The following is a 25599-nucleotide window of genomic DNA, read 5'->3' as shown; positions in this document are numbered from 1 at the left end:
CCAACAGTCCCATTTCCACCCATGGGGGTAGGTCTGCCCCATCAAAGCTCATCACCTAATAAATTATTTTGTTAGTCTTTGCAGTACTAATGACTGCTCTTTTGTTTGGCCCCATTTGGTTGTAGGTTTCAAAGCAGCTCATCTGTCCACACAAGTTGGTAAGTGCTTTCTTGCTGGGATTTCTGCATTACACACCTTGTTGATTTACTCTCCCACCCCACCAGTTCGTGGCTAGAAACTATCTCCCTGCCCACTCATAATAACTGATTTTGTCTAAGGGGCAAGCTGATTTAATATGGAAACTGTGGAAGATGTGTCACTTTTTTCCTACTGTGATCTTCTGTATTTAATTATTTCATCAGCCTGGGGTGAAAAGTGTGAACTGGAAAACAGGAAGGATGGTTGGCTCCACATGGTGCAGGACTAGAGCTTAGTCCTGCTCCTTTTGTCCCATTTCACAGCAGCAGTCTCAAAAGGTACATTTATAGCACATTATTACAACAACTGAGTGGGTCAAACTTAGCATAAACAAACACTGATTGTTAGATATATTACACATTTTGTGGGTATTGTCAGTACCAGTTGATAGCATGGACTAGACTTTAAACTCTGCCTTGCCCCACTGTAGCTGCCCTGCCCCATGGGCAGATCATGGATCGAATGGTGGAGTCACTCATAGTCCGCCTTCCTGCTTCTGCTGGGCGAGTAGTGTGATGGGGTTCTGGGGTCCCCCAAGCTCTGCACCCTGTCTGCAGGCAGGAGAGTCTCTCACTCAGCAGGAAAACAGCAGGTTTATTAGCCGACAGGACACAGCATCGTACAGAGGAGTCAGTACAGCCGGCAGAGACAGCCAGTCCCATCCATGTTGGGGAGAGGAGGCCCCGAGGGGCCCCCAGAGCTGGGGCCTGGCCCCCTCCTTTGTCTCTCTCTCTCTCTCCCAGCCCAGACTAACTGCTTCCAACTCCCAGTTCCAATTCAAACCCCTCAGGCTCCACCTCCTCCTTTGTCTGCAGTACAAAGGTGTTACCTGGTCATCAAGGTTACCCTCAGCAGGAGCCCCACACCCTCTGTGAGCCACACACACACACACAGGTATCCCCCACTCCATCACATCTCTCCCCCCTTCCAGACCGAACTGAGCAGGGTCACTCAACTGGTGACCTGGGGAAGTTCGGGGCTGTCCCCTCGTGACAGGGCATCGGCTGTACCCTCAGTGCTCCCCTTGATGTGCACCACCTCCACATCATAGTCCTGCTGGGGGAGGCTCCAACTCAGGAGCTTGGTATTGGCCCTTTTCATGTGATGCAGCCGGGCAAGTCCCTTTAGTTCCCTTGGGTTGGTTGGTCTCGCTGCTTCGGCCCCGGTCCGTCAGCCACGTTCTCAAGTCGGGTGGGCAGAGCCCATACAGATGCTGCAGCACCAACAGATCAAACAGGTCTTTTGTGGTCTGGGTCCTGCCCCATCTGACCACCAGTCCATACAGCTGCTCCAGCCAATGTCTGGAATTCAGTTACAGTCCAGTAACGGAAGGTACAAATGCTTCCATCCTTGGCATTTAGCCAGACCACCCAAATGGCTGTGTGCCTCAGTTTCCCCTTCCATGCCACACAATAGGTTTGGAATGTTCCTTCTCATGTCAGAGGTTGCAAGACTAGTTACAGGGAACAATGGTGACATTTCAGAGTTACAGACTCCTTCAACATACAATTCATGCTTCTACATCAATGTCCTCATGTCACATGGCTCTTTTCAAACATTCAGTGCATGGTACAATTCTACAGCTTTTGGTAGCAGCACCCCTTGGTTACAGCAGTCAGCGTGAATAACAGAACAAACCCATTGCAACTGCACATTTACGTTGCTCTTTGGTAGACCACAACTTTTGTGTAACCCCCTTGAGAATCTGGTATTTTGGGGATAAATGGCTGAGGCCTTTCTTAGCACCATCAAGTTCTAATCTTCTCCCTTGCCCCCTGGGGTGGAAATTTGATCTCTCTGGGTGTGCCCTCCCTTCTAACAAGAGCTGGGCCATTGATGATCTCAGGGAGACGGCCCCCTCCCAGCCAGCCTGGAAATTTGCAAACCAAACTGCTTTTTGAGAGCTGTTTTGTGAGTCCCAGACGCAGAATCCACATGAAGGAATCCCTGTTTATCCCTTACTGGCCCACCAGGCCCAAAGCTCCTTTGTCCTTTCACCTCCAACTACTGCCTCCCCATGGAATCAGAAGTTGAATCCAGTATGAGAATATGAGTGTTTCCACCATCTGGAGATGGGGAATTGCTGGCGCTCTCCTGCATCCTACAGAGATTGGCTGTGCAGCTGTTTTACTTGGTTCTCACAGGGCTGCTCACATTCCCTGATAGTTTTTACTTTACTTGCATCAACTTCCAATTCCTGAGAAACTTTTACCCTGCCTGCTTTGGACCCTTGCAGAGCACAGCCAGTGGTTTCACACTCAGGCAGGTCCTGGCCATCAGGAGCTGAAACAAACTTCTCCCCAGGCAAAGGGCTGCTTTGGCTCTTACAGACATGCACCTTTCCTGTTCACTCTCCTTCACCTCACTCCCATTTTCTGCAGTCCCCACAGACGGGTCAGGAAAAGTTTCAGGGAAATTCTCTTCCTTAAGAGCTTCCCCAAACAATAACTCACCCCTGTCTGCCTCCACAGGCGCACTGTTCCCTTGAGCCACAACCAGCTCCTGGGTTTCACCTACGCCCAGGATCACTTCTGGCCCATTAGGCAGATTCCCACGTAGTCCCCCTCCAGGCAGACAGCCAGTACCACCGGACAGAAGGTTAGGATCCCTTTCCTCCCTTCTGCTACCAGCTCCTTTATCTTCATCAGTCAGCGTAACTCCATTGCCCGTCTGTTCTTGTGTCCTGGCGAGAGGATGACTCTGGTAGGACAGAGTCCTCTCACCCACTTCCAGTAACACCTCAGCATCAGGCAAAGAACAAGTACCAGAATCGTCTGGTCTCTGGGATTCCCTGATGATACTAACTGGATTAGACCAAGTTAAAGCATCATCCCCCCTGAGGGACACAGAGGCAGGCCCACTTCCCATCCGGGCTTCAGCTGCCCTCAGATCCAGCTCTGGGATCTTGGCTCCATCTCGAGCCCTCACAGGCTCAGGCAAAGGATTCACTTCCCCAGAAGCAGAAGCACTTTTCTTGCACCAAGGACCAGTGTCCTTAGCAGGGACACCACTGCCCATTCCAGAGCCATTCCCTCTGCTTCAGCCCCCATGGCTGGATTCAGAGACACACCTGGAATGCTCTTTTCTGGTGGATCCTTCTCCAGCCATCCTAGGCTGGGGAATCTTCCTCAGACAATGGGCTAGTTTCCTCATTGGCACCTTTTCCAAATGCAGGCTCTGCTCTCTCCCCAGGCTGCTGCTGCTGCTGTTCAACACAGACAGACAATGGGAGACACACTCTCCTTTGTCCCAGCCCCCCGGCTGGTCTCCACACACACATAGAAAGTGAAGCAGCTTCTCTCACAGACAACTTGCCATTCCCCGTGGACCAGCTGCTTTCCTGCACAGACACACAGGCACCTTCCTCGGCCCAGGCCTGGAAAACTCTTCGCAGGTCTGTCTTGGCCACTAGTAGATGATGGGTTGGAATCGCTCCTTCCCTCCTTGAGCTGTGGCAGGCCACTCGGTTCAGAGCTCCATGCAGTCCAGGGTTCCCTGCCCCGATCCGGGCTCACCTTTGCAGGATTCTCCCCAGCCCTCAGCTCCGCCACTGCACATCCATGCTGCCTTGTCCAGCTTCTTTAATCTCGATTCGGTTTCCAGGTGCTGCCACTTCACAGCGGAGTTGCTCAGCGTGGTTGCAGGCTCTCAGGCTGATGCCCTCTGCACCCCACGACTCCTGGAAGAATCCCTTCAGTGTGCCAGGCTCCTTGCGGGTCACAAGCTGCCCAGGGTTAGGCCGTAGGCCCCTCCGCCCTCTGGGACCGAATCCAACAGACTCCCAGTGGAACCCCTTCTTCAGTGTGACACCCACTCTCAGGGACCATGAGCACACTGTCTTGGGAAGAACTCATTCAGCGTCAGCTTCCTTGTGGGTCACTTGTTTCTGGGGGTTGGGCTCTCGGCCCCTCCACCTTCTGGGACCGACTCCAACAGATTCCCAGGAGTAACCCCTCCTCGGGTGTGACACCCCCTCTCGAGGACCACGACCGCAGTTGCTTGGGTTCGGCCGCAGGCCCCTCCGCCTTGGGGACTGCACCTCACTGCCCTTCAGCACACCTGGGTCTCGCAGGCCCCACTTCTTCTGGGGCCCCAGTCACTTACTGCTGGATGCTCCATCCTCGGGGTGCAGAACATCCCACTCCTGACACCAGTGTGATGGGGTTCTGGGGTCCCCCAAGCTCTGCACCCTGTCTGCAGGCAGGAGAGTCTCTCACTCAGCAGGAAAACAGCAGGTTTATTAGCCGACAGGACACAGCATCGTACAGAGGAGTCAGTACAGCCGGCAGAGACAGCCAGTCCCATCCATGTTGGGGAGAGGAGGCCCCGAGGGGCCCCCAGAGCTGGGGCCTGGCCCCCTCCTTTGTCTCTCTCTCTCTCTCCCAGCCCAGACTAACTGCTTCCAACTCCCAGTTCCAATTCAAACCCCTCAGGCTCCACCTCCTCCTTTGTCTGCAGTACAAAGGTGTTACCTGGTCATCAAGGTTACCCTCAGCAGGAGCCCCACACCCTCTGTGAGCCACACACACACACACAGGTATCCCCCACTCCATCACAAGTAGCAATCTGCTTCTGGCAAAGAGGGTTATAAAATATAGACCAGTAGCATATGTCTTTCAGTTTCACCTTAGTGCAGCTCCCCTGACTGGTGCATTGTGGGGGAGGAAGCTGGACACAGCCCATTCAGTGCTTTCCACTCCCGGCCTATCTGTAGAGGAATCCAAAAGGAAATTGGCATCCAAAGGCAGGTAGTTATCCACATCCCATGTTGTGACTTTCAATGTGGATAGCCCATGCAAGGCAGTAAGGGGATGGCCTGCACCCCTGTCACTCGGGCAAGGCTCAATTCATGGTACCTAGAACACTACTTAGAATTATTACAACAGTAAATTCTTTGAGGGAAGTACTGGCCCTAGTTCACAAAACATGGAATAATAGAACTGGAAGGGACCTCAAGAGATCATCAAGTCCAGTCTCCTGCTCTCATAGCAGGACCAAGTACCATCTAGACCAGGATCTCTTAAGCTTTCTGAGACCACAGAATGCCAAACAATACTATTTTTTATGTGGAACATCTATGAACATTTTCTTCAAAAATTGTTGTCAGGCCAAGAAAACCCCAAACAGCAACATACACAGCAAAACCAAAACAAAGTAATTGAATCAGGTATCATAGCACCAAAGAAATAACATTGTATCTGCTTTTAATAACAGAAAATATAGACCTTCCATGTATTTTTCCAGAGAATCACAGCACACCCGGGAGTTGTTATTGGAACACCAGTGTACCGTGGAGCACAGTTAAAGAAATGCTGCTCTAGACCATCCCTGACAGATGTTTGTTACATGTTTATACATTGCCTGTTACTACGTGACCATGACTGAGGCACTTAGGTGTTACAAGAAACACAAAAAAGTACATTATGTCTACTAATTAAAGATAGGGGAATCCACTCTCCTAAATAAGAAGATCAGGTTTATCATGTTGAGGGAATTCAATCAAGAATCTTTCCCTGCATGCTATGCTTTGTTTTTGATCTTCTAGACATGGTTAGCTAAGCAAATGTTTCTGATTGGATTTTTGTCTCTTATTAAACCATAGTGCAAGTTCAAGTTCAAATGCACCTGCCTGACTTCTGATCGGTTTGGCCTGCTAAGACACTGCAATATTTTAAAATTATCTGGAAATGGGGTCAGAGTAACCAACCATTAGACCGTGGTAGGAAATCAAAAGCCTTCTGTAGTCATCTGAATGGCAGCGATGCTCAGCTCGCCGTGAGAGATTTCTCCTGGGTCAGACTAATGAGTGCTAGAATTAGAAAGTTCTTTGAATGGGAAGATCCAGTACAAGATAAATAAAAGCCACCTTCTGTGGTCTGCTGAGCTCGTCCTAGGTAGTGCTGGACTCCTGTATGGACTGATGGGCAAACTCAGTCACCACGCTCTTCTCCTGGAGGTCAGGCACTATGATTTAATATTTGTATTATAGTTGCTTTCACAGTGTGCTAGTCCATGCACGCAGGAAGATACAGGTCACTGGACTGGGATTCAAGAGACACAGAGACAAAACACATGCCTCATCTGTGCCTCCATTTCTTCTCCAACCCTTGGCCTGTTGCAGCTATTTAGACTGCAAGGTCATCGGTGCAGGCACTGTCTGTTATTTGCGAGACCAATCTCAGTGCAGTAGGGAGGCTGGAAGTCAGGATGGAGAGACAATGTAGGCAGGAAAAGAACTGCAGATGTATTTACTCATCCAAAGGTGTAGAACTTGACAATACAAGGCCATCTCCATTTCAGGTGATGCCAAAGGCAAACCGCCACTGATTTCATTGTGGGCTGGGAATGAAAGCTGGGGCTTTGGACAATTTATAAAAGTGTGACTTAAGGCTATTCCTTTCCCTTTGTATTTGCTTGGGTCACCCATTGCTGTTGATGCAAATCAGGTGTGAGGGTGGAAGGAGCCCTGCCATACTAAAGCCTGTCAAGGTTATTAGTGACTTATTAAATGTGTCATCTCCCCCACAATAACATCTGACAGTCTTGTTTGAAACCATAGCTCAGGTGACCAGAGGAGCTGATTGGTGGTAGGAATTCAGTGTTCCAGATTATAAACCCCACCACCCTGATCACTATGAATTGGCTCCTCAGTGAATGACACCTTCCTGAGGGGCCCCACCACTGAACACTGAGGCATATTAGCAGGGTAGATGGACCAAGCTTGACCTGCCACTCCCGGTGTTGTGTATGATCTGAGGTTTCCTATCTCCACGCCTGTCATTCTGCCATCTTTCATGTACCCTAACACCTCTACTCCGAACACTCTAAAGAGAAAGTAAAGAACCATTGCCTGGATTCTGCCATGACTAGGGCCCTGTAAAGACCTAAAATGGGTGAACAGATAGATAACAAGTCCATCACACCTCTGTATTACTCCCCATTGACTTCTGTGGAGCTTAGAAGCTCCCTGCTGCTTGATGCCAGTGTGCATGTATCAGGCCCATAAGGCCAACCAGAGGTCACATACAAAGGGTGTTTTGTTGCTTTACCTTGACTATTTCAATTCAACCAAAATTAAAACATGGACCCAACACAATTCCTCATTAACTGCAGCAGTTATTCTGCAGTACAGCCAAGTCTGGATCTGTTCTATTAACAGCTCCCTGACATCTTGCATGGAACTAATTCCCAGCAGAACTGGGAAAGCCACTAGCAGGTTAGGAGATACACTTTCAAATGAGCCACATTTTAGATGGCCACAAAAGCCGATGGAGACACCTTTGGTGCATGAGGTATCGGCAGGGAGCTCATGAATTAGCTTGGGTCAGGCTTTCCCAGACCTCTTGCTACAGGAGAAGGGAGGATAACGTGTAGGTCTTACCTCTTCAACAAGCTGCAGCATACGACGGGTACTTTCAAGTGACTGAAAAAAAACAGGGGAAAAGTTAGAGTTGGCGAATGCTGTTTCCATTACTAGTATGCAGGCTTGTATAAATGGCACAAAGAGCCTCAGGCAGACATCTTTGAGTACCTCTCAGCCCAGCCTCTAATAGCCAGATGACAGCTATCCCAGCATGGAAGTACTAGAAATGAGGCTTTCTCCAGGCACTCTGGCCTGGGAGGTCAGTGAAATTCTGCAGCCAACACTCTCTAGCAATAGCATTCTTGGTACTGATGAATGCTCCCCAGAATGGAACATAGTCCCAGCCTTGTCCTTCTTCCTCATCTATAGGTGTGGACTGGGCTCTGAGACCCTCCCCTTCTTGGTAGGTTTCAAAGCCTGGACTTCAGCCACAGCCCAAATATCGACATTGCTGTTTTTAGCTCAGCCCCACCAGCCCAAGTCAGTTGACCTACGCCCTGCTGTGGGTTTCTTTTACAATGCAGACATCCTGTTAAAGCCCAGTTCTGCCTTAACTCACTATCAGATCCTAATATCAGAGACAAACAGATAATTTTGATGAGCAAAGACTCATACAGATAACCACACATCTGCCATGACTCTCAGAGGGGTAGGGTTGGAGCTGGATGTGCAGGCCCATGGTCCTTGTATCTGCCTGCTCCAGAATGACCACGACTCATTTTTCATTCCACATTACCCCTTTCCTCTCCTTTGCACAGAGGCATCAGCTCAAAATGTCTAAGAAAATGGTCCTGATTCTGCTGTTGTCAATGTGGTGTTGATCATGGACTTCAGAGAATTGAAACTTGTGTTGGAGACACCAGAATTCAGTCCAGCCAAATTACCGAAGTGTAAAGTAAAATGAGCCGCTGAAGCACTTTGCACATTTCTGGATGTAGCCTGAAGACAGCAAAAAGAACCTCAAGTTTTTTCCAGCTCCTCGTGTGCTATTGGTTTTACCTCATCTGCCAGCTGGTCAGCACGCCGCTGCATTTCCTCCAGCTCATTGCGCATATCAAGTTCTTCTGCCATTTTAGCTGTGAGTGCGTTTGCTGAGGCGTCTGATCAAGGCTGTGTGTTTGTCCCACCTGTGAGCCTGCAATACAGCAAATAGGGGGTTAAACTTGCTTCACTCTGCGGATTTGTGCTTAAACAGCAATCCCTTCAGAAACACTTTAATATTTGTGCTCTCGCCAGCAATGGTTCATCAGGGCAGGTGGCTCTTATAAAGTACAGAGTGCTCACGGGTAGTTCAAGGTGATGTTCTATTCTGGGGCTATTAGTCTCTCTTTAGTATAGGAGCATGGAACGAACCTTGATGCATTCCGTAAAGAGAAATGAATTCATTTGTAGTTTCTATATTTTCAATGGCCATTATGTACTAACCACTTATAAATGCAAATTAAGAAGAGGTGACTTGTTACTGGACATAGGGTTGAGCTGCATTCAAACTTCTCCAACATGGGAAATGTTTGGCTTTAGGTTATAAGCCCACATTATCTTGCAAGTCAGTATATTTGCCTATACTTGCCTTTCAGGACAGGGAAGGTCTATATGACAGCAAGCCAGGTCTTTAGGTAAGCTGTGTGGTGCCAGGCCTGCTGACAGGGGTGGGGGTGAAGGAGGCAGCTGCACCGGACCCGTTTGACATGCTGTGGCAGCACTGCTCTATTGCACCATGTGGCTCTGAGTGGGGGAGCCCAGCACCATAGTCTGGGCAGCACTAAAGGCCGAGTGCCCTAGGCCCCACCCCTTCTGCCCTTAGTTCCACCTCTTCCAGGAACGCAAAGCTGGGCCCCTCCGCCTTCTTGCCCCGAGGATTGTGGAGGTTGTCAGCCTCTGAGTTAGTGCCTTAGTAGCTTTCAGATAATGGAGCCTGGCTGATTTTCATCAGCTGGGGATTTAGCCCAGATACTGCCTTTAGGAATTCTGAGCTATTTAAAACTATCCTGGTTACATTTTAATAAGCAAGGCAGAAGGTTGTCCTATAACATCCAGCTGGCCTTTCTCAATCATTGCCTCCAGTGGGGCAAGATTCTCATTCTGTCTAAATCCAGAGTAAATCCACTGAACCCACCAGTACCTGAGATCAGCTCCCCATCCATCTCATTTGGGAAGGCATTTCTTAGCTTTTTTTATGCACCAGGAGACACAAACTGGTTTCTATTGCTGACCTGATAAAGAAGGTGGGGCCTCCTACAGCCTACTAAGTCTGTACATCATCACTGCTGGTTTAGTTCTCTGCCTGACTCAAACATGGCACATTGTACATCACTGCTCTGCCAAGGTATTATTGCTCAGAAGAAGCCCTTATCCTGCAGGAAGCAGAGGTGGAGGGCTGCAAATAACAGCTATAAACTATAGTCTGTTTTATCAATTACATGATAACATAACACAAAACCATGAGGACAGCCATCGTGGCTCAGACCAATGGTTCATTTACACCAGGGTCCTGCCTTCTGATGATAGCCAGTTACCCAATGCTTCAAAGGAAATGAACAAACAGGACAATGTATTGAATGGTCCATTCCCTGTCACTCAGTCCCAGCTTCCAGCAATCATAACTTTAGGGACATGCAGAGCAAGGGGTTGCCTCCCCTGAGCATCTTGATTAATAGCCTTAGATGGACCTGTCTCCAGGAACTTGTCTATTTCTTTTTTGAACTCCATAATTCTTTTGGCCTGCTCAACGTTCCCTGGTAATGAGTGCCACAGGCTGCGCATTGGCTGAAGAAGTACTTCCTTTGGTTTGGTTTAAACCTGCTGCCTATGAATTTCATTGGGTGACCCCTGAAGAGGTAAATAACTCTCCCTTATTCACTGTCTCCACACCATGCATGGTTTTATGGTCCTCTGTCATATCCCATCTCCATCATCTCTCCATGCTAAGCTGAACAGTCTCATTCTCTTTAATCTCTCCTCACATGGAAACTGTTCTATACCCCTAATCATTTTTGTTGCCCCACTCTGTTCTTCTTCCAATATATCTTTTCTGAGCGAAGGCAACAAGAGCTGCAGGCAGTTTTCAAGGTGTGGACATACCATGGTTTTATGATATTTTCTGTCTGATTGTATGTCTCCTTTCCCCCTGGCTCCTAACATTCTCTGAGCTTTTTTGATTGCTTCTGCACTTTGAGTAGATGTTTTCAGAGACCTATCCATCTTGATTCCAACACGCCCCCCCCACTTTTTTTTTGAGTGCAGCTGCACATATATAGCACTTAAGTGTAGACTTGTCAGAAGATTGAGACTTCTTGTATTTGTATTCAAGCATTATAAAATTTGTCGCTATTTAGTTGTCAGCCTTCATGTAAGATAAAAGACTAGGACTCTTGTTTAACCTGTACTGTGCCAACCTCTATCTCCTATTTACTTGGATATAGAGTAGCTCCTTTAATAAATCCTCTCCCATAGGAAGTGTCTGTCCAAAACATGCCCTCTGCCTCACCTTCCAGCTTTTCCCCAGCTCTATGTTTAAAACCTCCCTTACAACCTCTTTAATTTTATACACCAGCAATGTGGTTCCGTTTTGATTTAAGTGGAGCCCAGTCCTCCTGCATAGGCTCCTCCTTTCCCAAAAGGTTCCCTAATTACAGGAAGGTCTCAGAGTATGTGAGGGTTTCCTTCCGCGCACCCTCGCATGACCCAAATTTTGCGTAAGTAGGGGTCCAGCTTTTTCCTCGGTGGAACACATGTTCTGCAGCTGGGAAAGCAGCAGAAAGGTAAGTCTTGGGGTTGGGGGCAGTTGGGGAAGGTTAAGCCTGGCGGTGGGTTAGGGCTGCAGGGGGCAAGGGGTGGAGTTGAGACAGAGTTGTGCATGGGGGGTGGGGCTTGAACCAGAGCCGCGCATGGTGGGGGGTTAAACTGGGGCGGGAGGATGGAACCAGGCTTGCGTGCAAGGAGTTTGAACCAGTGCGGGTGGTTTGAACTGGAGCTGCACACAGGGGGTTTAAACTGAGGCAGGGGTGAGCCAGAGCCGTGCGGGAATAGTGAGCTGATGGGGGGTTGAATCGGGGATGGGGAGGTGGAGCCGGACTTGTGCCTGAGGGGTGGTGAGCTAGAACCAGAGATGGGGGTGTGGGGTGAGCAGGAGCTATGCGCAGGTGGTGAGCAGAGCTGGTGGGGGTGGGGGCTGAGCCAGGGCCATGCAGAGCTGAGGGAGGTTGAGCCAGGGCAGAGGGAGCAAGTTAAGCACAACTGGAAATCATGCATTCCCTGAGTTTCCTGTAGGAATCGGGGTTAGCCACATCACAGCGGGGTCACATACTCTGGTTTTCATACTCTGAGACCTTACTGTACTAACATTCCTAAATCCCTCCTCTGAACACTATAATTTCATCCACCACTGAGCTCTCTAACCAAGCCTGTGCAAGGAACAGGAAGCGTTTCAGGCAATAGAGGTCCTGAACTTTAACCTCTTATCTAGCAGCTTAAATTTGGCTTACCTGTTACTCTCCTCCCCTTCCCTATGTCATTGGTAGCTACATGTCCATGACCACTGTCTCCTCCCCAGCACAGCACATGTTTGTTTAGATGTCTCAGAGGTCTGTAATCTTTACACCTGGCAGGCAAATCACCATGTGGTTTTCATGGGCAGACCAAACCTAGCTATTATTATTACCCATCTCTAATAAACAGGGGCTCCCTCCCTCAAAGGGGGAATCCTCAATGCCGGAGGATGGTGTGATCTCATCTGGAAGGAGGGTCTCAGCTATAAGGTTGTTTTCCACCACTCCAGCATGATGTTCTCCTTCCCTGATTCTTGCATCCTCCTCAACACCATAGAGGCTGTTAAACTGGGGCAGGGGGCAGAGGGACCTGCTCTAGCATGTCCCAGAAGTCTCACCTATGTACCTCTCTGTCTCTGTTTGGTCTGAGCCCTGGAAGTGCACAGGGGTGCACAGATGCCTCCTTCAGGCATCTCCCTGACTGCAGCCCACACCGCTGCTGTACTGAACTGGGAGGGTGAGCATTTGCTTCAGCGCTATGGGACATCAGTTAGGCAGGTGTTCAGATTAGCACTGAGTAGAAGGAGCTCTGCAGAACAGCAATGCCCCGCTGAAGGCCGCAGTGGTGTTTGCTTTGCTAACACACGCCAATTAATTAAAGTTGAACAAAAGGCAGCTGGCTAGATGCTGACACAAAAGTTGGCTTCCGCTTCAGCAGAACGCAACAAACCAACCCACTCAAACCATTGAAGCAGCAACAAGCCGATATTCTGCAGTGTCTTAAACTCTGGTTTGGATTAGACGTCCTTTCATCTTGGCTTATCAAGTCCTTTACTCTGCTTTTCCCCCTCTCTTTCCTCCCTGGGGACTATTCTGCAGCAGCTGAACCTTTCTTTTTCTGCATAAATCAACTTCCACCCAGCCAGGATCCATCGCCTTCTGGCAGGGATCACAATGCCAAGGATATTTGCTGCTGAATCTAGTTCTCTCTGCTTGCAAATAAGAAAACCAGACAGCTGCTTACGTATCCGTTTCTGCTGCTACAAAGGACTGTGGTTATATAAGGGGGGGAAACGTCTGACCTTCATGCTGTACATTAGCTGTGCTCTCACTTGAGGTGCTCTTGCTATTTCATTCTAATAGCAGGAAGAAATCTATCTCGCGGAGACCAAAGAGCCAGCCCCTGAGCTACTGGCTTAGCCTTCTGTTTGCGTCAATCTCAAACGCTGAGCACATTGCAACATCGCTGTCTGAGGGAGGCTAATATCTTGTGATGGGTCACCTTAAATCTAAAAACTCCCATTACATCTGGGGGGAGTGGGTGGGTGGGTAGGGCCACCTGGTGCTTTGGATTTCCAGACTATTCACAGAAGCATTAAGGACCAATTGCAAGAAATTCATCTCTGGGCCAAGCTGACGCAAAAGCTTGGCTAAATGGCCTGGTGAATAATCAGTTTGACATCAGGCACTTTTGAGTTGCTTGCTGTCAGCAGAAAATGAGTTCCACCAAAAAGCGGGAGCACCCCAGGGATTCGGAGGGACAGAGCCACGTCAGGCACCCTTCTGCTTCCAAACAAGAACACTGTCAGGGTGACTAAAGAAGTCCTGTTGTTTTTGTAGGGGGCCAATCCAGCCCACACAGGTTCCTCGGGAGGCGGAACCACTGTGAGGTCACTGTGCTGGATTTGGGTGGGCTGTGTCTAGAGTACACTTCCATGAGGAGTCACTCCCAGAACAACAGAGGGTGTGTGGGAGTGAGGAAAGTGGTCAGAGCATCCAAAGGAGCCTCCATAAAAACGTTGGTCTGCAGCAGAATTATCACAGAATCATAGAACACTAGAACTGGAAGGGACCTCAAGAGGTCATTGAGTCCAGTTCCCTGCCCTCTCAGCAGGGCCAAACACCATCCAGACCATCCCTGATAGGTGTCTATCTAGCCTCCAGTGATGGGGATTCCACAAACTCCCTACCGTAACGTTTTGGAAGGCCCCTTGAATCCTTCCTTGCTATGTACCAGCAGTGCACACACTCACTGCTTGGTCTGGCCCTGGACTCAATCAGAGAATGTAATTTCCATTCTATGGGAAATTCTAACATAGCAAAATTAGTTTTTACCTCAAATCAGACCAAGCAGCCAAACCTTTGGAATTTTCCATTGCATGAACATCTCAAGTCAGAAGCATTGACAGTTTTGTGTTTTGAACTGGTGAACACCTCATTCTGATAATACGTATCCAATGTAATGTAATGTAAACAATTAAAAGCTATAGAGATTAAATAGATACATACAAGGCAGTTTTAAAATTAATCTTTTGTATCATGGCGAAGTCTAAAAGAATCAAATCGAAATGTTTCAGGATTACAGGAATGAAATGAGAAAGACGGATTCATTTTTACTTGTCCCATATGCAGTTTCACTGAAATCAAGGTTCTGGATAAACATTTAGGCTACGTCTACACGAGAGAGTTTTGGTGACAATACTCATGGAGCATCCGTTTTACAAATGTGTTCTGTCGACTGTAAATCGACACAATGTGGCACTTCCGTCAACAGCATTCTGCTGTTATCCCAGGTGGCAGAACATCTCTCTCGACAGAATCTGTCAACAGAAAGCCAGTGTGGATGCACCAGCGGGCCCACTGTGAACAGACAGGGCTTCCAGGACACCTGGCAGCCTTGTCTGCTGTACTTCCAGTTGGCCATTCAGTTGAGAGCAGACAGGCAGCCTGGCCACTCTCTGTCGACAGAGCAGATCAACAGAGTGATCTGCTTTTGTGTCTGGCTGCAATCTGTCGACAGATTGCTGTAGTGTGGACGGAGCCTCAGCTTTTGATGAAGCTCCATTTTCTGATGGAACTCGTTCCGTCAAAAAAGTTCCAACAAGCTGTGCTTGACACTGAAGATCTGACCTGAAGCCACTGATGTCAATAGTCCATGAAATCAGGCGCAAACACCTACATAACAACCAGATTACCAAAGCCATAAAGGTTTCTGGGCTTGTCTGTGCCACAGCAGGCTTGGAAGAGTGTTTCTCTAACTTGCCTGTTGGCCCTAATAATGACCTGAACAGAGACTGAAAGATTCTCTCTCCCTTGTGTGTAGGTCTCGGCATGGGATGATGCAATATGGGAACTTGGGGAAGAACCAGTTGTCACTGCTGCCTCTCATTATTTTTTCTGCCTGATTTACTCAGTGCCGTACAGCTGTGCAACACTTGCTTATAGGCCTGGTGAAAGAAGTTTGGGCACTTTGTAGGTCATGTTTCTGGGGCCCCATTAATACAACTGTACCTCGCTCCTTCGCCCCACACTTCATCAGCCCTGGTTCCATTAACTTCAGTGGAGCTATGCTAATTTACATTAGCTGACTATCTGGCCCATGATTTGTTTCAGCATTTTTAAATGCCATGCGATATCACAGCAAGAAACTAAGTAACACAGGGAGAGGGTTCCCTCCTGCATAAGGGTGATGCAACCTCAGTGTGTTTTACTTTCAAGACATGCACTACCCGTTAGAGCTCTGTGTGGCTTTGTGGCTTTGCTGCCAATCAATTTTGGAGAATCATCTCCCCATGACATGTGAACACCAGTGGGCTCCTGAGCTTTCATTGGAGGGCTCTGGCTCTTAGAGCCTGGCTTACTCTGAGATTCCTTCTCTAGAATTTCTCATCATTGTTAACCATGTTAGTCATGGCAGGAGCAGTAGTGGTTACAAAGGGATAGGTGTTCTAGCCACCATGTTGTCTATAGCTTAAGAGACCCAGTGCTTAAAATACTCACAGCTGCCTGCATCTGGGGCTACACCAGCATTGACTGAGTTGCAAGAGTGAATGTTATGGAAATAAAAAGGTTTAATTTGGACACAGCCTAGGAAGTGGCAGGACTTGAACGTTCACATGACTGAGTGAAGAAGAAACTAGAATTTGATTTCTACCTCTGGTGTAAGGGGCAGTCTAAATAATAGGGGATAAGTGATGGGCTTGGTCATAGTTCTGTCTGAGCACAAGGGACTGGCCTAGATGACTGACTGAGGCTAGGTCTACACTAGCATGGAATATTGACCCACTCAGGGTCTAACTTCTGTGATTTTGTTTCGTGCCTGTGCACAATCATGCTTTCTGGGGTCAAAGTCGATCCTAGAACTCCTCATGAGTGGGAAGGATTCAGGAAGCTTGATGGGAGAAATGCTCCCATTGACCTTCTTTCTTGTAGACAGCCACTGTAGTTGACCACCGCTAAGTCGCTTTTAGCTATGCAATTGTCATAGCTAAAATTGCATATCAGCCGTTGACTGCTATGTCTGTATAAACATAGCCTGAGACCCCGTCCAGTGCTACATTGCTATGATTCTATGTTCCTAACGTGGAAGATGCTAGACAAATGAGATGATGTAATGCTAATATGGGGCTGGTTTGACTCCTCTGGCCATATCCAGTGTAAACAAAGTGGTACATGAAGCCTGAACAGACCAATGCTGAGCTGAGTGCAATTAATTAAAAATGAGTCTATCTATCATCACAGTTTCTAAACATTGCACAGGTAAATGACTTCTCCAGCAGGCGTCCCTCCAACTACGCTGGCTCTCGATCGCAGAACTTTCTGAGCACAAATGAGCAGTAAGTTTGGATGGTGACTTGCCCTTATAAGGATAGTTTCTGAGTAATATATATATATTCTGTGATATGTGCCATTTCACAGCCGAAATTGTTATAGCTTGTAACCAGAGAGGTGTTGTGTGTCAGATGATTACCCTTGACAGGTTGCTTGAAACTGGGTGGGTTTTTTTTATAAAGCACTTAAAATAGATTGAGAAACACCACAATGCACTCTTACAGACAAGTCTTTGTACATCATGTTTTAGTCATAAACAAGAGCGCTGTGCTGCAGCGCCGATTCAACTTCATTTATAGACAACCATGCACAGTAATCAATACAGGTCACTCACTGGCACACCAGAACACAAAGCAGTCAAGTAGCACTTTAAAGACTAGCAAGATAATTTATTAGGTGAGCTTTCATGGGACAGACCCACTTCTTCAGACCATAGCCAGACCAGAACAGACTCAATATGGTCTGGCTATGGTCTGGAGAAGTGGGTCTGTCCCACAAAAGCTCACCTAATAAATTATTTTGCTCGTCTTTAAAGTGCTACTTGACTGCTTTTTGCTTTGATAGTGTATAGCCTAGCACCGCTCCCTCTCTGTTTCTATGGCACACCAGAAGGTAAGCAGTGGAATCTCTCTGGATGTAGGGGAACATTGTGTAGATGTTGCAGTTGATACATACTTGTGACTGCCTATATGTTTCTAATAATTTTCCTTAAGCACGAGGAATAGTACACATTTAATGAGACACCCAACACCCACTGAAATTCATAGGTGTTGGGTGCTTATCCCAGTTTAAATTAAAATAGACACCGATGCCAGGTAAAAATCCCTTCAGTGTCACTAGGTGTTGCAGATTGGATTTATGGAAGCAATTATTTCCTGCAATATAGATTTATATATTGATCCCGCTGATCCCAGATACTGTACTTCAGAGCAAGGTTTAAAGTAACCCTGTAAACAAAACAAAGCATTTATCTTACAAAACAACAAACTGTCAGTGCCAGTCACATAAATCCACTGAAGCATTTGCAACTGGGTGGCCACTTACTGGCACTCACAATGGCCAGGCGATAACTAGTGTTCATGGGTTGGCCTTCTGCTTGTGAGTCAGTGGGGGTTTGGCTACTGACTTGACTGGGAGCAGGTGGAGGCGGGGGGTATTTTTGGAAACCTTCTCCATACAGTACTTGTGGTTTTGGAAATGCTTGGTATTTTAGCTTTTCAAAGCCAGGTAGGGGATTTGAATGCCCACTTCCCAGTTGACTTTTAGAAGCTTCTTACTTGATGGAAAATGCATCTTTCCCAGGTTCCTTTTTGTTTCACTGCGCCACAAGGGTATAAACCAACTGTTATGTGCCTTCAGTTGTTGTGGGTTTGCCAAATCAGCCAGTCCAGGTTATAAATTTAATACACTAGGCTTTTCTGAGCTTGGATTACTGGCAACCAGCCAACCAACTTGTTTGGCTTTTTAGCCATTTGCATGCACATTCAATCAATGTGCAGGAATAGCTCTGGTAACTGCGTGTATAACTATGAGCACAAAATGTCATGCAGACCTTGGGCTTCTTCCTTAGAAAATGTGAGCCCTTGCTTTCATGCACAGAGCATCCTTCTACATACAGCAAAAAATCCAGATATTATAGAAATTTGAGTGTAAACTTCCTGGGCCGAACTGTGCTCTGTCATCTAGTGAAAACCCAGAGTAATTCAATATATTTATATAATTGGAACTGAGTTTGGAATGGATAAATATAGATATAGAAGAACAGTAGGAAACTGAGGGTTAAAGAGAAGGTAATAAAGTAACTCACTGAGCAGAACACATTGTCTACTTCAGTTTGAATGCTGCATGTATTCTATTTCAGGTTTATTTCAGTAAAGTTCAGATGCAATAAAGAGCCAGGCAGTTGGAATGTGTCATGTATGGAGAGGTATTCTAAAGCTCTAAGTGAATCATCTTATATACCTGTAGAGGAAGAAATACAATGGGTGACCTTTAAAGGGAAATATTTACTTTGCTGGGATGTAAACTCTTCAGTGCAATAAATATAGGAACATAAAAAGGCAGCAATTTACCATGGCAAACTCAATGCTGCAATACAGCCACTGTTTCTTTTCAAGCACTCCCACTGTATTAAAGTGCAGATCTATTTTTCCCTTGGACAGTCTAGGCCAGAGGATGTCTTCACTGGCACACTATGTTACTTGAAGTGTGGCAGCCCCAGCTTTACACAGGCTGACCCTCAAGCTCTGGTTACCATTCCCTGTACTGGGAATCACCAGTTGGTGATGTAACAGCTTTGCTTGTGCTTGCTCCCTGATACATTCCTGCAAGCTCCTCTATTGCTTGTCTTGCCAGGGATTAATTCTCTCTCCAGCTGGTGTGACTGTTGCAAAGGTTGCATGCTCGGCTGCAGATCCTCCTGTCAGCCCCCACCTGGTTCAGTCTGCTCCATTGTCCAGGCATCAGATACTCCCAGAAGGCTCCCTGGGGTGTCTGAAATTGCCACCATGGGGGGCAGTCCAGCTACCAGACAAGTCTTCCCATGTCAAAGGGCACGGCCTCTCTCCTGATTTCTCACTGTAGAATCTGCAGACTCCAGTGGCTGTGCTTTCACTCTATCCTTTAAATTCCCTCCACCACTCCCATGACAACACCCCTGCAACAGTCTATTTCCAGCACCAGCAGTCTTATTACCCTCTCCCCTAGGAGGTGAGGGGAACAGAGGTCTCTGTCCCTTGTGTAACAGCTCAGGTAGTCCTGATCCCCCCTGCTCTCTTTTGGCACTCCCTTCCTGACTTTTCTCTGCCTTAGGCTGATGAGCTAATTGGCTCCTTATCCCACCTAGCCAGCCAACCTGGCTGCCTAATGACCTCTGTTGGCTTTCTCTGGGGGATCTAATTAACATCTGAGTGATCAGAGTGCAGGCACATGTTTGCTTCCTGCAGTCTGTCACAGAGGGTGACTTATGGGTTGATTGGAGAATACCAGGTCAGAGAAACATTAGAGAAGGGAAATTTTAGAGGGATTCTTTCCTCCCCCTCTCCGGTGCTGAGTTGTATGGCTGCAGTTTACTGATCTCGCTGCACCTCAGGGGTTTCGATCCTTGGAACAAGGCAGCTGTAAGTTGCAACTGGGCTTTCACAGGAGCTCCACCAGTGGGGCGTTGCTCTGGTGCCATGCTGGATTAGTATACCCACCCATCTGTTAGGCATTCTGGCCTCCTCTTCCACTAGCACAGCCCACTCTTGAAGCTCTGCTGGCTGGCAGATTAGGAATACTTTGTACCATGGCCAGCCCTCCCTAGACAGACTGTCCACAACTGGGAGTGCTGGGTTAGGCTAGCAGAAGCCAACATAAGCATGAGGCTAAAATCTAGCCTAGAGATCATCCATCAATCCCATGCAAAGAAAGCCTGGTTTGAGACCTCAGACATGTGAAGCTGTTGAGAAAAATCCTGCAGACTCCGGTATGTCCACATGCTACTGAGACTTGGCATCCCCATATTCTTGTGTCCAGGAGACCCCATTGGATCAAGCAAGAATAATGCTACCACATGAGGCTTCATCTTGGAAACCTGCCATTCTTTGTCCACAGAACTCTGCCCCTCTGAATTCCAGGTCAGCTAGTGTCTTGAGGGCCTCAAGCCTGAAACAGATGCCAGCCACTTCCTGAAAGTGCAGAGAAGTTTATGTTTTTGAAGCATAATCTTCCCACACTCAATTTTAAATACTCATGTTACTGGGGCTGATTTTCAAAAGTGCCAGTGGGATGCAGGAGCATCTATCCCACAGGACACATGCTATTAAATCCAGTGGGTGCTTGAAATTCCACACCCCCTTTCCCCACACTTTATAATTCTTCATCAGGTTTTAACTTCGGTCTACTTGTAGTAGAGACCTCAGGCTACTTAATGGTCAGTATACCCAGTTTCCAGTCTCTCCTTTCCAACAGGAAGGGCCTTGAGTTCAGTTCCTAGCTCTTGTGTGTGGCTTATGCTCACCTCAGAATTTTCCACACACCTTAGTCACATCTCAAGAAAAGTTTACACCCTCCCATAACAAGGACAGTTGGTGGGACAACCTGGGACTTCCTGTTTCACTGAACTCCAGCCCAGAACTCTATGAGACCCAACAATGTACCAGAGCTGCCTCCCTGGGTCATTTCCTATCATCCAGCTCCCCCAGAGTCTGCCAGTCTAACGTAAGTATCAGAGAGGTAGTTGTATTAGTCTGTATCCGCAAAAACAACAAGAAGTCCTGTGGCACCTTATAGACTAACAGATATTTTGGATAGTAACAGAGAGGGAGCCATGCTAGTCTATATACTATCAAAGCATAAAGCAGTCAAGTAGCACTTTAAAGATTAGCAAAAAAATTTATTAGGTGAGCTTTCATGGGGCATAAGCTTTCATGGGCAAAGACCCACTTTGTCAGATGCACCTGATGAAGTGGGTCTTTGCCTATGAAAGCTTATACTCCAAAAAATCTGTTAGTCTATGAGGTGCCACAGGACTTCTCATTGTTTTTAGTTCAATATGAGATAATAAACAGAAAGAAATGAACTATTACATTGTCAGCAACAAATGGGTTCAGTCCACAGGGAGGCGTCTTCTGTGTCCTTATTCAGGAGCTTTCAGGTGAGGTAGGTAGGTCAGTCAGTCTTCTTCCCTCCTCTAAGATGAGTGGATTTCTTTTCTGCTGGAGTATGCTTTGCAAGTCTGGAGGGGCAAAGCTACCTGAGCCTTGTTTTATCCTTTAACCCTTTTGGGTCTAGTGTGGGGTTATACATCCCATCACACTATTCTAGCATAAAACATTTTGCTTCTAGGTTGCTTACAGCAGTCAATACAAGTTGCACCTCTCTAATCCGCATGCTCTTGTCTGGAAACATCTATAATCTGGCTTGATTTTAGTTAATTGGATGCACAGTTATGATGGGTGCGGCCAAGTTTCCCGTGGTCCCATAAAAGTTGTTTACAACCACCAGTGTTGCCTATCAGTGCTCATTGCTATTTTTAGCTATAATTTACCTCTAAATATCTTCTAAGATCCCAGTAAGCAGTGGAAATGTTGGTAATGTGCTAGATAATATTGACCTCCCATGGTCTGGCAAATTCTGTCATACAACACTGGTCAGGTCCCGAGAGTACTGGATTACAGAGGTTCAACCTGTATTGCTTATTATTAAACCATTTACCAGGTATGCCCTTAATGTGTTTTAACTTCTCTGAAAGCACTTTAAAACCTATTCAGTCCATTCTGTAATGAAAAATCCTGTCTAAGGATGTATGCTATCAATCTGAAGCTTTATTAACAAGTTATTGAAATGTAATATCTAAATAAATAGCTATGTGAATTCAAAACTTTGAGTAAAAATTGTGCTATGTAAAAAATGATTGCCTGGATTGTGTAGGATTCAGCAGCTTTTAGGGAATTGTTATTATCCAGCAATTCCAAAGGAAGTGGCACAGATAAACTTCAGCACAATTCGAAAGCTGCAGCGTCTACATTTTTACGATTTGTGCTAATATACACACTTGCGAGCCAGTCTGGATCTGCACAGGTCAAGAAAGTATGTGAATAATTAATCTCAGTATGTTTTAGAAAATAGTGAAGATTAACAACTACTACGAATAAAGTCTTAACAAGGAGTCGTATTAGGAAAGATCAGAAGAATGATCTTGCAGACTATAATTCAGGAGACCTGGGTGCAATTCCTAGTCTGGCCACAATCTTCCTGTGTGGCCTTTAGCAAGTCAAGCCCTTAGTGCCTTATCATCACCCCATCCTTTTTTTGTCCTGTCTAGCTAGCAGACAAGCTCTTTGGCCCAGGGAGGATCTTCCACAATGTGTAAGTACAGCACCTAGCACAGGATGAAGCTAATCTCAGTTTCAGAGGGGGTAGTTGTATTAGTCTGTAGCTTCAAAAATAACAAGCAGTCCTGTAGCACTTTACAGACTAACAAATTTATTAGGTCATGAGTTTTCCTGGGTAAGACCCACATCTTCAGATGTAGTTCCTATCAATAAAAGCTCATGACCTAATACCTTTGTTAGTCTGTAAAGTGCTACAGGACTGCCTCTTATTTCTAATCTCAGTTGAGGCATCTAGATGCTGTTGTAACCGAAATTTTAAATAATACCAGAGGTGTGACATGACCTCCTACTTCATCTTTCCCTGAGTGATGCTATAAGGAGCACGAGGGGGCCCACATCGAACTGGAAAGAGCATTCGTCCTTCAAAGGCCAAAACGAAGAGCTTTGCTGAAGTACAAGTAGGTGGAATCAGGAGAACCATATCCACTATGTCGGAAAAATAATTCAAAACCAATTTTTGTACAGGTTGCTCTCTGCACAGATTTTGTACACTACACTAAAATGGAAAGTTAAAGTTGTACAATCCTAGCACGGACCTCATCATACTGGTATTAATGTACTTCCATTGGTATAGTTTGTTCTTATAAAGCTGAGCATCATCTTTGTATTGGTATATACTTCCTGTCGGGGGGGGAGTTGTACCACCTTAACTATGTTGATTTCTAAACTAATACAGCTGTACAAAAATGTGTGATCCTAGGTGAAAATGTAGTACCAAATATTGTGGAACTAGAAATAAGGTCACAAGAGTTTCCCCAAATTTAAGGGAAAGAACAGCATGATACCTACAAAAACTTGACATGAGTAAGTCTGTTGTGGTGCTGAGAACACTTTCTAATCATGCTGATGGTTCCTTATACTTCCCTGGCTATTTATAACCAGAAATGTCTCTTGGTTTATACTTAGATCTGGGTGGGCAATAAAAAAGTGGCAGCCTGTCTGGTTTTGTTTACCTGCTATGTTCACCTGTGTTTCCATAGGTATTGGGCAATCACAGCTCTCTTTGGCTGTGGAGTGCCGTTTGCAGCCAATGAGATGGCGGGAAACAGTGCAGACTGGGACACTGCTTCCCTGCTGCTCTCATTGGTTATGGACATTGATCTGTGGCCATCAGGAACTGCGATTGCCAGATACCTGCAGAGGCACAGGTAAATATAGAGATGGTGGCCCACCAGGTGGAACAAATCCAGCCTGCGGGCCAGTATTCGCCCACCCCAGACTTAGACTGTAAGCACTTTTGAGCATAGACAGGCCTTTTTGTTCTGTGTTTTACAGGGCTTAGCACAGCCGGGTCCTGCCCCACGATAAGGGCTCCTAGGTCATATGGTAACTCAGCTAACATGTCACACCAACAAATACTTCCTCACATTGAAAGAGAAACACATCCTATATTGGGTTCTGCTGGGAGCAAGGCAGAAGAGTAAGGGCTGTCATTGCTGCTGAAAGTCTCCATAATCAAGGAGTTACTGCAACCTGTGATGGAGTTAGACCTGCCTCAGGGTTCTTTGGAGCTACATATAAAAGATGATGCATCATAATCACTCAGTATTATCTTGGACTGAAACCCAAGGTGATGCTGAAACCCAAGATGTGCAATGCATCAGAAGTATCATCACCTACCCCAAATCATTATTGTGTGTGTGGTTGCTGTGGAGTATGTAAGTAATGTTGACACAAATGGTCTTGGGACCTGCAAAGATAGGGGCCAATGAGTAACACTTTCTACGCCTCCCGCTCCCCACTCTGGCACTGAAATAGGATAGCAGTGACAGGGGAAAAAAACTTGCTTTTGACATCTCAGAACTTAACAATAGGACTCAGAATATATGCCTGGAGCCACATCCCCCACATGACAAAACAATTCATTGTTCTGCCAGTGGGCTGACAACACTTGTGTTTTATAAGAATTAAACAAGAGTGGAGGTGGGAGACGTACTGCAGTTCACACACTAGTTTACTTTAGCTGGCGTCTATCCTTGAGAGAAGAAAGCGGAGGGCGGCCATTTTGTCTTTTTTTTTTTATCTCAAAGAATTGATTTTTTTTCTGTACATTCTCCTGTTAATCAAAACCTTTTGAAATTAAACCTTTCAAGGTTTTTTCTCTTCATAGCCATCTCTCCCTGCTGTTTATCCACCTGCTTCTTATTGCCAGGAATGAAACAATATCACAAGTGAAACATGTTTCTATGGGCTGAAAGTGACAGAGCAGTGGAGGTAAACAACAGAACCACCACAGGCTATGGGGCATTCAAATAGTTGCAGATGTAATTTATTTCCAGATAATGGATAATTAAAAGCTTGATCATTGCTTCCAATTACCAAAGTTTGTCCACTTTCCTTCACTAGAATCTAACCTGGGAGCAAATGAAATCTCCTCAGCTAGAGGATGAGATTTTTTCCAAAGTGCCTTAAGTGGTGTAGTAACATCATTCCTCTAATTTTATGGGACTTATGCTCCTAAATCACAGGTATTTTTGAAAATCTCTACCTGTAATCACTAGATCAAACAAAAAGAAACACATCTGCCACAGAAAGTCTCTCTCCTTTTTCCTTTTGATTAAATTTCCTCTAGGAGAAGTCACAGCTTGTTCACACTTTTGCTGCTGAGTCACTAAACCTTGTTAAAAGAGAGCTTTGGCAGCAAGGGCTAAAATCTCTGCTCTAGAGAAGTCACTGTGAGTTTAAGTCTGGAAGTCCCTGAAGAGATTAATAAAACTGGGACTCTTCAGCTTGGAAAAGGATAACTAAGGGCCGATATGATAGAGGTCTATAAAATCATGATGTGTGAGGGGAAAGTAAATAAGGAAGTGTTGTTCCTTGTAACAGAGGAATTAGGGGGTCACTGAATGAAATCAATGGGTCTCAGGTTTAGAACAAGCAAAAAGGAAGTATATATTCAAACAATGCACAGGTTGTGGAACTATTTGTTAGAGGGTATTGTGAAGGCCAAGACTACAAAGGGTTAAAAATAGAGCAAGATAAATTCATGGTGAATGGGTCCATTAATGGCTATTAGCCATGATGAGCCAAGAAGCTGTCCTGAGCCTCTGTTTGCCAGAAACTG

The 25599-nt window shown here is 46.4% G+C and overlaps 1 protein-coding gene across 2 annotated transcripts in view; it reads right to left on the bottom strand.

Annotated features, from left to right (window-relative positions):
* SNAP25 (synaptosome associated protein 25) overlaps nt 1-8632 on the bottom strand; it is a 44707-nt gene extending 36075 nt beyond the window's left edge. For both annotated transcript variants that reach the window (XM_074988471.1, XM_074988470.1), the window contains exons 1-2: nt 8561-8632; nt 7580-7621 (exon numbers count right to left, since the gene is read on the bottom strand). In XM_074988471.1, the coding sequence (XP_074844572.1) occupies nt 7580-7621; nt 8561-8632 (114 nt within the window). The remainder of the gene's footprint in view (nt 1-7579; nt 7622-8560) is intronic.
* Nucleotides 8633-25599: the final 16967 nt, after the last annotated feature.

This window comes from Carettochelys insculpta, chromosome 3, assembly GCF_033958435.1.
Source record: "Carettochelys insculpta isolate YL-2023 chromosome 3, ASM3395843v1, whole genome shotgun sequence".
In the NCBI taxonomy this organism is placed as follows: domain Eukaryota; kingdom Metazoa; phylum Chordata; order Testudines; family Carettochelyidae; genus Carettochelys; species Carettochelys insculpta.
The sequence above is the reverse complement of the archived record's forward strand: the minus strand, read 5'-3'. Positions and strand labels throughout refer to the sequence as shown.